Consider the following 15,468-nt stretch of genomic DNA (forward strand, 5'->3'; position numbering starts at 1 on the left):
TGGGGGTTCAGGAGGAGTGGCACAGAGCCAGCAGGGGTATAGTGGTGTCTGGGGGTTCAGGGGGGTGGGGGGGAGTGGCACAGAGCCAGCAGGGTTCAGGGGGAGTGGCACAGAGCCAGCAGGGGCATAGTGGTGTCTGGGGGTTCAGGGTGGGGGGGAGTGGCACAGAGCCAGCAGGGTTCAGGGGGAGTGGCACAGAGCCAGCAGGGTTCAGGGGGAGTGGCACAGAGCCAGCACAGGTATAGTGGTGTATGGGGGTTCAGGGGGAGTGGCACAGAGCCAGCAGGGTTCAGGGGGAGTGGCACAGAGCCAGCACAGGTATAGTGGTGTATGGGGGTTCAGGGGGAGTGGCACAGAGCCAGCAGGGTTCAGGGGGAGTGGCACAGAGCCAGCAGGGTTCAGGGGGAGTGGCACAGAGCCAGCAGGGTTCAGGGGGAGTGGCACAGAGCCAGCAGGGTTCAGGGGGAGTGGCACAGAGCCAGCAGGGTTCAGGGGGAGTGGCACAGAGCCAGCAGGGTTCAGGGGGAGTGGCACAGGTGTGATATCATTGGAACAGCACAAAGATTGTGCACAAAAATCACTGCACAGACTTGAATTGGTGGCCAGATATCTGCAACCCTGTGTAGTTTGTCTATCATTTGCAGCTGCTGAAAGCAACACGAGTGTATATCCAATCACAGGCAACATTAGACGAACAACTTCAGCCAATTCTTCATGCAGAAGTGACTTCATGCTTTGGGGATGTGACCACAGATGATGAGGTAAAATGAAACAAAAACTAGGGAGCAATATCAAACAGCATAAATGTAGACTGCATTGCAACCTGCATTCAATATTTTGTACAACAGGATAGTAGTGAAGCCAAACAGATATGAAAACATGAAGAACAGAAGTAAAACCTACAAAGGACTGGGGAGAGGCAAGGAGACACCAGCAGCTATTACTGTTCTTCTTCACTCAGTATAAGTTGTGAACAAGCACCACCCTAGCTTTACGTGAGATATGTCCAGGCTCCAACACAATGGTTCAATGGATTCTTCATTGGTGAGATTTGGTGTGAAAAGAGACAGGAGTGCAAAAATGGCAGCCTCAGGCCCTGAGCTCCCTTACCTGTGGTGTTATAGGTGGCCTGAAGAACACTGCTACTGTTGTCGGTTCTGATCTGCACCATCAGCAACGCTTTGGCTGACATCACCACCACCACCAGAGAGTCTGAAAATACACAAAATAATAATAGTAACTAGCGTTTCACAAAGAATAACATCCTAAAATACTTTTTTTATAATGGAATGTAGCATATAGTTTATCTACTTTTCTTATGCTTTTTTCTTCCGTCTTTTTAAGCAGTAGGCGTTTAATGAATATGGACTGCTCTGCACAATCAGCTGCCTCCCTCAAACTGAACTCAACATTACAAGAGTGTAAAATAGGAAGTAAACAAACCAGCAACATGCTGAGCTACATTTTGTGGTGTGCACATCCAAAATAACATGAAAATAAATTGTTCCAAATGTAAACTGTTGGGTACAGATCCATCTGGTTAAACGTGTGAATGAATAAAAGTAAAATGTTAATGCTATTCTTTCATTTTCTTTAACTGTTGGCAAATCACCAGATACTCAATAAGTGTCAAAGTCTGAGTAAAATCTAAGAGTAAAATTTAAGTAAGATCATCATGTGAAAGCTACACACTGTTTTCTTTTATAGGAAACCCTTGAAATGGGAGTATTTCATAAATCAGTTTTAATGTGATAACTGGAAACTTGTTATTTTCACTGGGAGTATCAAGGGACAGAACTTTGTAACATTCTTGTCTCCTTGCTGCATTCTGACAAATAAATAAATAAATGAATAAATAAATAAATACAAGCATGACTATCATTGTTTATATCTGGTCCATATCATTTTATCATTCAAAATTCACCATTCATAATCCTGGTTGACTATTAATATTAAAACTGAAGACAAACCCAAGTCCTACAGAAATCCCAGGTGAAATTCACTGCAGAACGCCCCCACCCCCACTCCCCTTTCTCTCACACACACACACACACTAACCATTTCACTGCTTCCTTACACACACACACACACACACACTCTCTCTCTCTCTCTCTGTGTGAGACTGACTGGTTCTTTCTTTTACTGCTTCCTTACTCCACCCTTCTCTGTTCTAGGACAATAATAACAATAACAATGAAGTGCTCTTCTATAGCGCTATTCCCTCACACAGAGGCTAACGGCGCTTCACAAATGGAATATAATAAAGAAACAAAAATTCTGAAGAGAATTCAAATGGAATATAATAAAGAAACAAAAATTCTGAAGAGAATTCAAATAAGAATCACTCACTCATGGCGCTCCACAAATAGCATGCTACACCTTTCCTCACCTTGGTTACCAGTGACATTCAGCAGTTGACTGTCACCATCAAAGACCGTCAGGCTGTCATTGCCCATCAGTTCGAGGCGGGAAAAGACAATGGTGGTGAACTCTGAGCCAGGAGCACGCTGCACCGTGATGTTGCAGGTTTGGATGGAAAGGGAAGGAGGCAGGACGATGGTTCCATTCTCTGCTGTGGTGTTACATTTCGTGTAGCCTGTCAGCAAAAGCAGTGAAACTGAAATATTGCAAACTCACTGCTTGTCACCCTATGATGTGATTCATAATCAAAATGTGTGTATCTGGGTGGGAGTTGTTTGTTTAGTTAACCACCCTGAATATAATTTGTCTATATCCCAACAGTGACAAAGGGACAATTGACCTTGATTTTTGACTCACTTGTGTAAACAAAGTAAGTCTATGGTATAACCTGGTGTTCGGTTATCTGTGTGTGTGTGTGCGCGCGCACGCACATGTGTGTGTATGTATGTCTGTGTATCCGTGGTAAACTTTAACACTGCCATTTTCTCTGGAAATAGTTTGTCTGCCAATACCAAATTTGGTTTGAAACATAATCAGAAAAAAAAAATCTTCACAGTCATACCAATAATAGGTTTAAGTCATCCAAATTAAGTCGTATTTCCAGATCATTAACGTTTATTAATTTGAGCTCGTTCCAGATCCGAAAACACTATATTACTGATTCCCAGTTGCCGGAATATGTTTGGTAGGAAGATGGCATGACCTTGTTTTTCTTGTACACAATGAAAAGAAAAGCAATACAAATTCTGGACAGAACATATACAGTGACACTAACAACACCATCAATGTGTTTACTGTAAATATATACATTCTAAAGAGGACCTGAATTAACTAGAATAAACATAAAAGAAAAAAATAAATCGACCGTTTCACTGAGTTTTGGTCAGCCTTGTCTAGACGGGTCTGTGCAGATCTTGAGATCTACATGTTGCAGTGTGCCTCAGGTAATGGCAACGTCTCCTTTACTGCTACACTAAGAACTTAAATAATCAAAACATAAAAAAACTAAGAAAAAACATGATTTAAACGGTGTTATTACCTCCAATACAATATCTTTATCGCACTAAAAAACAACAACATAGCTTTAAATATAACATCTGGTCGAACAATGTCTGATGCACCAATGCAGTGTGGATAAGTGTACTTACTTCTGAACTGAATATGCACAGTTCAATCCCGCTCACATCATGCCATTTTGACTCACTTGTGTAAACAATGTGTCTATGCAATAACCTGGTGTTCGATTGTGTGTGTGTGTGTGTGTGTGTGTGGTAAACTTTAACATTGTCATTTTCTCTCGAAATACTTAGCTGATAACAAATTTGGCACAACAATAGCAAATAATCAGTTCTTTCCATACATTCTAATCATGATGATATTGCAACCCTGGGAAGGGCATAAAATAGATTCAAATATTTTCACACAAAAAATACTGTTACATTTTTCGTTTTTATACACAAAACTTAGCATTTCTATGTGACATAGATAAGATAAGATAAGATAAGAATAACTTTATTATCTCCAACTGGAGAAATTTGGTCAGGTGCATTATCACAACATAGACAAGTAAACAACATGGGGACCATAACTGTAAAAGCCAACAACAGCCCCTACAAATATTACAAAGATACAAATGTAAAAAATATCACATACATCGTTTCATACATACATCCACACACTGCAGGTAATAACCAGTATTCTTAATGTAAAAACAGAAAGAATTAAGAAACATTATTTGAATATAATTATAAACATAGCCTACTATACTGCACATTGTATTACATTGATTATAATAGACAGATAAGATAAAAAATAAAGATGAGTTGCGGAAAACCACAACCAGATAATCAGCACACACCCGCACCGCACCCCCACCACCACCACCCACCCCACACACGCGGATAACTTGATTAAACAAGAGTAATAAACATATGTTCTCAAATAAAAGCATTTCACATATTCGCTTTTAAAAAAAAATTGCAATTAATTATTACATCGTAATTATTAAACAGAAATATATTTAGAATATGGACGTTAGCATTAGACATATTCATTGTACATTCATCCTGCATATTGCACATTATTCTTCCTACATATTGCACATTCATTATAACCAATTGTCACGTTTTAAGCTCAAAACACACACACACACACACACACACACCACAACTAGAACAAGGTACAGCCTATCATGCACGGACTTTCACACGTCTCACATGAGTGCGCGCGCGCGCACACACACACACACACACACACAGTTCTCAAGAATTTAAAAGGTGGATTAAACGTGGAATAAAAGTCTTCAGAGCTCTGGATTTTAACTTAAAAGTTCTGTAGCGTCGTCTTGATGGCAATAGCTCATAATACTTTGCTAAAATATGGGTGTCGTCAGTTGCTATCTGCCTGCTTTTTTTAACCACTCGACTTTCATACAGCTCTTGCGTACTAGCTTGTTTCACTCCCACAATTTTACTGCATACACTCATGACATCGTTCAAAATACGCTTACTCCTCACTCCCAAACTTCCATACCAGCACATAAATGAAACTGTAAGCACAGACTCGATACAACATCGATAATAACTTTGAAGAATATTTGAATTTATACCAACATTTCTAAGCTTCTGTAAACAAAAAATTCTAGATTGACATTTCTTATGAATGGAATCAACATTTCTGTCAAAAGTCAGCTTATTGTCTAAGATGGTCCCTAAATACCTATATTCACTGACCCTCTCCACTGTTTGACCATCAATAACAAGATTAGCTACAGGCAAGGGGTCTTTCCGAAAATCTATTAACATTTCTTTTGTTTTCAGTACGTTGAGATCCAGATAGTTTTTCTCACACCAGGAACAGAACTTTTTGATTTCACTGAAATAAATAGCATCAGAGTTGGACAGATCTTCAATTGCTGAATCATCAGAATATTTTATGACAGGAGTTTCCTCCGTGCCTCTGCAGTCATTTGTGTACAGTGTAAAAAGAACAGGGGACAGCACTGTAACTTGGGGTGCACCAGTAGAAGTAGATTTTAGAGAAGAGTGGGCAGAATGAAAGCGGACGGACTGAGTAGAACATTGAGAAGAAAACTTACTATCCAAAGAGTAAGCTTCGGATCAACATCCATGCCTAGCAGTTTGAGGGCAAGGAGGTGAGGTTGTATTGTGTTAAAAGCAGAAGAGAAGTCAACAAAAAGGATACGAACGAAAGATCCCGTGTTATTCAAATGAAGGAAAGCATTATGAAGGAGAGTTAGGATAGCATCGTCAGTACTTCTGTGTGCTTTATAAGCAAACTGAAGAGAGTCAAGCTGCTGTTCAGTGAAAGAAAGAAGATGTCGGAGAATAATTTTTTCAAAGCATTTCATCACTACTGAAGTCAGGGCAACAGGACGGTAATCATTTAGTGTGGCTGGGTTCTTTTTCTTGGGGATAGGACAGATAGTAGATTTTTTCCAGATGCTGGGGACAGAGCAGTCCTTCAGAGACCAGTTGAAAATTTTACAGAACACGTCACACAACTGGGAAGCACATGTTTTCAGTAATTTTCCGCAGATAATGTCGGGGCCAATTGCCTTCGTGACATTCAGTTTTAAAAATAAAGATTCAACAACTTTTGCATCGATCTCAGTCTTCACCTGTGTTCCTATCTTTGATCTTTTCCTGCAACTGTGAGATAACACTATCCAGTTCCCTTCCCAGATCATTCCTTTCAAAGCAACAGTAGAAATCATTCAGTTTATTTGAAAAATCAATCTGTTCATCCTTTTCCATTTTACAAGCTACTGTTTTCCTTTTCGTTTCTCCAGTGATAATTTTTAACCCATCCCATGCATCTGCCATTTTTCCTGTCTGAAACTGTTGCTCTACTTTTGACTTGAATTCCCTCTGTCCCCTTCGTAATTCACCTCTAAGCTTCTTTTGTATCAATTTCCTATCCTTCTTGTTCCCTGACTGAAAGGCTACTTTTTTCTCGTTTAAAATTGTTTTGAGAGACTTTGAGATCCATGGTTTGTTGTTGGGGAAAAGTTTAATTATTTTTGTTGGAATTATCATGTCTTCACAGAAACTGATATAAGATGTAACAACATCAGCTGCTTCATGAACATTCTCACATGGGTCAGTCAACACACTCCAATCAGTACAATCAAAACATCCTCTCAGTTCATCCACACTCTCTGACGTCCAAACTTTCACACTCTTTTTCACAATCGGCTCGCTCTGTATCTTGGTCTGTAGGCTGGGATTAAATGAACAACATCATGATCAGATACACCCACTGGTGCAAGGGGAACAGATTTGTAGGCATTAGGAATGTTCCCATAACACAGATCGATTGTCTTGTCCAGTCTGGTCCGGCAGGTAACATACTGTTTAAAAGAAGGTAAGGCTTTCTTTAAATCACAGTGATTAAAATCTCCAACAATAAAACACGGGGCGTCAGCAGAGATGAGTTGAAGGTCGCGAACAACACCTGCGATCGTCCTTCCTGCACGTGCAGCAGATGCCTGGTCAAAGACTGGGGCGTACACAACAGTCAAGAAAATACGGCCGAACTCACGTGGCAGGTATCGAGGCCTCAGCGACACTGATATGAGTTCAAGTTCCTGTGTACACAGTTGCTTCTTCACACACACATTCGCACTGTCACACCACTTCTCATTGACATACAGGCACACGCCACCACCCATTTTCTTCCCCACTTTCTTGCAGTCTCTGTCCATTCTGTACGGAGTGTTAAAACCATCAATCGCAACACATTCATTCGACACTTTCTCACTAAACCAGGTTTCGGTAAAACAAAGCACACACGAGTTCCTAAAATCATTTAAAAATCGACAGTTTGCTCGTACTTCATCTAAATTACAGTTTCTGCCGTTTGGGTTAAGAGATCTGACATTGGATAAAATCATAGATGGCAGTGGGGGCTTAGTTTTATTTTTTCTCTGTCTTCTCTTCACGCCTCCTCTCTTTCCTCTCTTTCGTGCTTTCTTTCTCTCACCTTCTCTTTCATTCTCTTCGTCATCACAAATAAGATCACGAGGTAAAAGTTGCTCAGTAAAAGCGGATGGGTCGCGCACTGACCGTAAACTGAGAAGAAAATCACGGTCGTAACACACTGAACAAAAGCAGTTCATTAATTTTAGTTCTTGCTGAAAATGGAACTTCATTTGCTCAATGTGAAAGTTACATTTACACACACATATGTCAATGTGCCTGTTAATGGGACGTTATAGGCTGAAAACTAACTGTTAGAAAGGGAGATAATTTTCTAATGACAGATCTCACTCATCCGAAACATTACATTTTAAAATATGACTCAAGTCATAAAAAAGCTTTTGTGTTTTATACCAAGTGGGAAGGTCTTACACTATTCACATTTTGAGAATGATGCTAACTACAACATTGACATGTTTATCGCATACAAATATTTTACAGATGTTACTACATTAACTAGAATAAATGTAACTGAAATTGTACTTGACAGACCCCACACGAATCGATGGATGCAGGCTTGGATTACAGTGTGCCCCATTCACTCAATAATTCATGATAACATATAACTGACAAGAGGCAAAGAAGGCAGCTGATTTCTTATCCAGAGAGAGATTTGCACACAGGCCTAAAAAACCCACTGCATAAATGTCCCCAACAAGCATCCAAATACACAAAATTGCTTTTCCAAGCACAATTTCAGTTACATCACGTCGCAGTCTGCATACATGTGTCTATTTATAGTAGTCCCAGCGTGGAAGTCTGTAAAACATGCAATACCTAGCTTTGGAAGATGTATGAAGTTTTTTTTTAACAGTAACATAATCTTTAATGTACTGTTTTCTATATCATTCAGAAGCTAACTACAAATATGCTAAGCAACTGCTTGCAGACAGCAATGTTTTGAGGTGCCAAAGGATGTTTTGTTTTGGTTGCTCGCTGCCTGTCTAACAATAGCTGTTGCTGTATACTCCATTCAGTTGACATGGCTGGTATAATGAACATGCAAGAGGTCATGCCATAGCTGACTGATGTCACAAAGTAACCCATATAAAATGAAATGGAACAGTTCTGGAAATGCAGAATATCGCATACTTTTGGTTTGGGGATTCCCGTTGTTTTTTCACAGTTCTGAAAGAACAAGTGTGTATCAGCTCTGCTATTTATTTACTCTCATAAAATAGTAGAAATAGTAAGCAAGTATTGTTGAATTTGAAGATAAGATGTTGCTTCGGCAGTTAGTTTGACATAGTATCTGTCTTACTCAGGTCAGTAAAATCCTTATGTTCAACTTTAAACATCTCATCCACTGACTGACCTTGTGGGTGAATAAGCGACCTCTTATCAAGTGTTATGTGTGGGCCTATTAACATATATTCATCCAAATAATATTTTCTGCTTTTCGTCAAGATTGAGTATTGATAGAATTGAAAATTGCATGTTTGAAATGGAACAATTCCATCTGAAGCAGCCCAAGTTCCCCGTATTTCACTTAAAATTTTTTTTTCAAACACACATACAGATCTAGATTGAATAAAAACACATATAGATCATGATCAAAATGTGTGTGTGTTTGTGTGTGTTTGTTTGTTTGTGTGTGTGTGTGTGTGTGTGTGTGTGTGTGTGTGTGTGTGTGCGCGCCAGATTATCCATTTCTTTTTTCTTTCTTCTTGATTCCTTTGCTGGATTAAGTGCATATCACAAGTTAAGTCTTGAAGGCCTTGACTCTCTTGTTATTACAACTTTTGTTCATGTTGTTCCAGAATTCTTTCTGGCCCTTAATTGACTGGATCAACAGAGTATCATTATATTCTTTTTTCTTCCTCCTCAACATTTTTTTTTCTAATCATTTCCAGCACTGCAAAAACTATCATTATCGTCTTTCTTTTTCATTCTTCTGGCCACTCTGAAAAGCCTTCTGACATTGCATTTCGCTATTCTACACTCTTGATCGTACAATTCTTCTGATCTTTAACAATTAATGTAAATGTTCTTTTTCATGCAGTCTGCTTGTTGTCGCAAACAATCACTGAAAACGTTGAATTACATATCTGTATCATTTCAATAAATTTGTTGCATGGTGTATTTTTTCTGTTGTTTCTTTAGAATGCATGTTTTCATGATATTGTTGCATTAATTGATCACCCCAGACAATTTTTTCAATGAATGTCTGCACAACATCATCCTGCTGATTATTCTTATCTTTGAGAGAGAGAGAGAGAGAGAGAGAGAGAGAGAGAGAGAGAGAGAGAGAAGACACACACACCTGCTGACAAAATCTGTTCCTCTGTCAGTGCGTGGAGTGCAGGGAGGCCAACAGCCAGCAGTACACCTGTAGGTCCAGCTCTTCACTGTTACCTTTCACACTCATGTCACTTGTACACAATTCTTACACAACTGCTACACACCTAACTAGACATTTGATAGAAATTCACTCTAGAATTTCACTCCACACATATAGGAGTCCTATCAGGTGATCATTTTACCAACATCTAAAACAAAGACTCAAATACTTTTTAAACTTTTTTGGAGGGGTTCTTTCCCTGTGTGTGTGTGTGTTGATCTTTTATTGAATGTTAACATTTCAGAGTTAGATAATTACATGCAACTATTTGTACTGTTGTATGCACATGACACAATTTTACTTTCAGAGACGAAAGGAGGATTACAGCAGTCCCTCAATGTTTTTCACAAATATTGTTTAAAATGGAAACTAGTGGTCAATGTACAGAAAACTAAAGTGATGATATTCAATTCTACAAACAAGCTAAAGCCTGTTTTTAAGTTTGGTGATGCATGTTTGGATATTGTTGGTTCTTTTAAATATCTTGGTATCGAATTTAGTAGAAACTGAACTTTTTACAAGGCTAAAAAAAAAAAAAAAGATTTATGAACAGGGCCAAAAAGCTATGTTTTCGTTACTTCAGTCAGCCAGAAATCAAGATTTACCTTCACATATCATTCTGGACATGTACCAGTCTATGATTGTTCCTATTTTGTTGTATGGTGCAGGAATATGGGGTTATGAAAATGTAGATATACTTGAAAACTTAGAATTGAAATTTTTGAAACGCTTGCTCAAACTGAACAGAAATACTATGACCCAAATTTCATGATGTATGTCGTACGTCAACAGTGTAGTCAAGAGGTTAATGTGAACGTATGCACTCAGATTCGATTCCTCTTCAAAAAAATAAAATAAAATAAAATTTAAAAAAGAAAAAAGGAAAAAACAAAAAACAAAGGCACTATCAGTTCTGTTAAGAAATGTCATTCGCAGCAAAATCATTGGGATACCATTCAGGCATCATCCCTGACCCCCCAACAAAATTACTACTCTTCTACAAAGAGAGAGAGGGAGTATGTGTCATTGTGCACATGTATGTGTTTGCTGAATGAATTCAAACAGTGTTATATTCAAACTTTTACACTTTAAGAAATATCTTTGGCAGGTCAACTGATTGCATAATATACATAGGCTGACTAACTAAAAATGTTTAAATTACATACTGTAGCTTTATTCATGATATTAAAATGCTTCCTTTATTACCTTGTCATGAATTTTATTTGACGAGTTCCATCTTTGCAGTTGTCTTTCACATGTAACTAAAATGTTTTAACATCTACCTTCATGGAAGTGCATATGCCAGAAAGGAAGCCAGTAACAAAAAAGTCTCCTCTCGTAAAAATTATGTCTTTTCTTTTTGAAACACAGCTTATCTACTTCTAAGCTTTGAAATATGTTTTTAAATGCTGCCTTAACTGTGAGAACCTAAAAACAGAATATTAAAAATCACCAGAATCCTCAGAATTTGTATCAACATAGCGGTGAGTACAAATGCCTTCCCACTCCTACCATTTCGATTCAGAATTGAATGCCATTTTGACTGAGAACTGAATGTCAGTATAGACTGTTACAGTGAGCCTTGGATGGTGCAGCAGTCAAGAGTTGTCAGAACTAACCAATTCCCACTGAACGGATGGAGAAAGAGAAGGAAGAGGAGTTTCATGCGACCTGTCTTCTACACAGTCACTGCCTTTGAACGCCTAACTACAACCTGTGTTAGGATCCATTGTTACTAGTTGGACTGCCACAAACAGGGAGTAATAACCAGTCATCTGCAAACAACTAAGTATGCTGGGTAAAGTAACACTGCAAAATATATCGTTATAAGAACTGCAAGATATATGCAGACTGCTGATACCAAACTGTATGAACCTGCAATGGACTCACGATGACATTTTACACATTTTATTTGTTGCATCCTCCTCCTGATGGCAATCATGTTGTCATGAGACATCCATAGCAACCCTGACTCTCATCCAAAAAATACCTTCCCCTGTGGACAGTGTGAGAGTAATGTCCCCTGGTCAGATGCTGGGGTAGCCTGTGACGACTGTAACATCTGGTACCATAAGTCAAGCTCTGAACTTTGTACAGTTGACTATGACCTATTGACCCATTCCAAAATACAGTGGATCAGCCATAAATGCGACAGTATTAACTGTAATACATTACCTTCCTGGATTCAGCAAACCTTTCCTCACCTAGCTTATCACGGGGAAGATCGCATTGCTTCATTCACTTCACCCCACCACAGATTTAGCCCACTTAAGGCAAGCAGCCCTAAAGGCAAAACAACCCTAGCCAAGGCCAGTGAAACATCTTTCAATCAGACCTCTGCATGTCAAGAAAGGAATACTACAAGTCCTACACAGAACCCAACAGAAAATTCATCCCAATGAGAAAACAATAGCACCAGAAACATCAGACCAAAGAAACAAAATCTCCGTGTGTTAAACATCAATTGTCAAAGACTAATCAAGAAAAGAACAGAACTGATGACACAAATTAAGTATGTCAAACCAGATGTTGTATTCAGAACTAAATCATAGCTGCAGCCATCTGTCTACTCAAGCAAGATCTTTCCAGATGATAATACAGTCTACCGTAAAGACTGAGGTTCGCTTGGGGGAGGAGTGTTCATCCTAGTACATAAAAGCCTTGCATCAACTGAGTTACCATAAACGGATGCAAATTGTGAAATGATCTGGGTAAAGACCCACTTCAAGAAAAATAAAGACCTATTAACAGGTTGCTTCTGCATGCCCCATCTACTGACTGTCGACCTCGATGAACTGGATCAGACACTTCAAAAGATCTCAGGGACTGATAGGCAAGAACAGATCCTCTTAGTAGGAGATTTCAACTGTCCAGACATCGAATGAAATAACTGCCAGTACCCAGGATCATCACATGCAGCAACAACAAATGGACATCTCCATGTCATTGCAGGACTCTCAGAACATGAAGCAGTTGTGACTGACCTTGACACTCAACCCCACAGGGTAAAGGAGAAACCCAGGAAACATGACCTGTACTCCAAGGCCAAATGGGATGATTGAATACTGACCTGATTCAGTTACAGACTGGGTTGAAGTCCATGCAGGAAGCAGGATCTGATACCAGCGAACTCTAGGCGCAGTTCAAAAGGACCATACAATCAGCTACAAACACATTCCTTCTAACCTAGGACAACAAAAGAATAACTTGCCCTGGATAGACAAGAAGATCAAGAGAATACTTAGAAAAAGAGAGCATATAAGAAAGCCAAGAAATCAAACAACTGGTCTAACAACTGCTTCCTTCAGAAAGAGAGTTGTCCAGCACTGAGAAAAGCAGTGGCAATACATCAACGAAACTACTGAAACAAGCTTCAATGAGATAAACCCAAAGCCCTTCTGGAGATATATCAAAGCTAGGCGCCAAGACAACACAGGTGTAGCAGCCCTAAAAAATGGAAACACCCTTTATAGTGACAGCTACTACATGGCAAATATTCTTAGCCAATTCAAGTCTGTATTCACTCATGATAATGGAAACCACCTCCCCCAATGGAGGGTCTAGCCCATCCCAGTATTGACAACCTTGATATTACAACGGACGGAAATGTCAAACTCTTAAGAATTTAAGCCCCTCCAAGGCTTGCGGCCCAGACAGAATCCTATCCAGAGTCCTGAAAACCTGAGCGGACACCACTGCCCCGTCACTCACCATTATATTCAAACATTTGATAACTACTGGAGTCCTCCCCACAGACTGGCTGTCAGCATACATCTTTGGTGTCTACAAGAAAGGCAACAGGAACAGAGCAGAAAACTACAGACCAGTGTCCTTTAACTTGATAGCTTGCAAACTGCTAAAACATATCTGCTGCCACCTCCATAGGCACCTTGAAAAATGCAACATCCTGACTGATAGAAACCATGGATTTAGGACAGGCTACCTGTGCGAAATCCAGTTGCTTACCACCATGCAAGACCTCTTCCAATCAGAAAACGTAAACATCCAAACAGACATGGTGATATTGGACTTCAGAAAGGCCTTTGACACTGTACAACACAACAGGCTGCTACACAAGCTGAACCACTGTGGGATCAGAGGACCCATCCATAAATGGATCCAGAACTTTCTGACCCGACGGAAAACAAGGGTGCTTCTTGAGGCAGAAAAACAGAGGAAACAGAGGTGCTATCAGGTGTCCCCCAAAGAACAGTCCTTAACCTTTTTGTGCTATATTAAAAAAACTGCCACTATCTGCAAAATCAACAGTATGCCTTTTTGTGGATGACAGCCTTCTGTATCAGGAAATTCACTCCTTACAAGACCATATCACCTTCTTCTATCAACTAAACAGAGTGGTATAAAAACATGTACAACAAAACCCCTACTTGGGAGTTCAGATCTCAAATGACTTGAAATAGACCAGCCACATATTAAACATCTGCAAAAGAGCCAGCTGCTCACTCAGCTTTCTCAGACGAAACCAGAGAAAAGGAGGAATTGCCCTTGAGAAAGCTGTTGGATGGCATACATCTCCACACTGGAGAGGACCCTCACCTCAAAAAGGATGTTGAAAGGCTCAAGAGGGTCAAACACCAGGCCACCAGATTCATCACCAAGGATTATAGATCAAGGGATCCAGGCTGTGTGACGCACATGCTACAAATTCAGAAATTACCTTTTGAGGATTGATGTACAATCATCCTCCGCCTCACTACAATGCATAGGGATTGTTGACAACCAAATACCAGCCTTACCACCAGGAAATTTCTTGACACCTGCTAGCAAGACCAGCAGAAGATCCAAACCTACTTGATATAAAGATCATGACACATACAATAAAGTAGCAAGAACTATTGATAAAGCAAGGGCTTTGTAATTCCATTCTGCAAAACAGACTAACAAAGGAACTCATTTTTTTGTAAAACCAACAGCAGAATGGAATCAACAGGAGGAAGGAGCTGTGTGAGCAGGGACAACCGCAGCATTCAAGGCGGACATCAAATGTTACCTGCCATCTGCCATTTTCCATCACTGATAGTAGATTTTTTTCTTCTTTTTTTTACATGCACTCTCCCAAGTCCATTGTGAAGATGGCCATATTGGCCCTGTGATGCATTTATCCTGATCTGATTCTATCCGAGATGCTTAATTCATGCTTCTCCCATTATCTTGTCATTAATATTGCACAATCTCCAGGACTGGTAGTTCAACATAACAACTCTGATCACACCTTGTTATGAATTCCATTGGATTATTTCTGTCTTTCCAGTTGTCTTTGATGTGTGTGTGTGTGTGTGTGTGTGTGTGTGTGTGTGTGTGTGTGTATTTAAAATCATTTTGCTACATTCAAAGTACACAACAATTATTGAAGTGTGAAATGGTGATGCTTTTTTCTAGTGTCTTTTATGATTGAGAAAGAAAAAACTTGTCATAAGCTGTCTTTTTTTTTCAAATGAATTGTGTAAAAACCAGGGACCACAGGGGCGCTGTAAAACTATTGGCAATAGCTATCCTTTGTTGCCTACAGCTGCACTATTCATACAAACAAAATGAGAGCACCTGCCACACTAAGTAAACAAAATATGAAGTGGGAAAGGGAGACGCTATTTTCTCTGTTCATTTATTTGTTTTCCTATAGGTATATTTGCTTGAGCCAACCCTTTTATTATGTCTGAGAAATATGTGAAGTCTCAAAATTTTATA

General features: G+C 39.5%; 1 protein-coding gene across 3 annotated transcripts in view; it reads right to left on the bottom strand.

Moving 5' to 3' along the window:
- Positions 1 to 15,468, bottom strand: part of LOC143289822 (uncharacterized) — a 78,465-nt gene that overhangs the window by 50,526 nt on the left and 12,471 nt on the right. For all 3 annotated transcript variants that reach the window (XM_076598993.1, XM_076598994.1, XM_076598996.1), the window contains exons 3-5: positions 9,685 to 9,750; positions 2,390 to 2,596; positions 1,111 to 1,212 (exon numbers count right to left, since the gene is read on the bottom strand). In XM_076598993.1, coding sequence (XP_076455108.1) covers positions 1,111 to 1,212; positions 2,390 to 2,596; positions 9,685 to 9,750 — 375 coding nt within the window. The remainder of the gene's footprint in view (positions 1 to 1,110; positions 1,213 to 2,389; positions 2,597 to 9,684; positions 9,751 to 15,468) is intronic.

This window comes from Babylonia areolata, chromosome 14 (assembly GCF_041734735.1).
Source record: "Babylonia areolata isolate BAREFJ2019XMU chromosome 14, ASM4173473v1, whole genome shotgun sequence".
In the NCBI taxonomy this organism is placed as follows: Eukaryota; Metazoa; Mollusca; class Gastropoda; order Neogastropoda; family Buccinidae; genus Babylonia; species Babylonia areolata.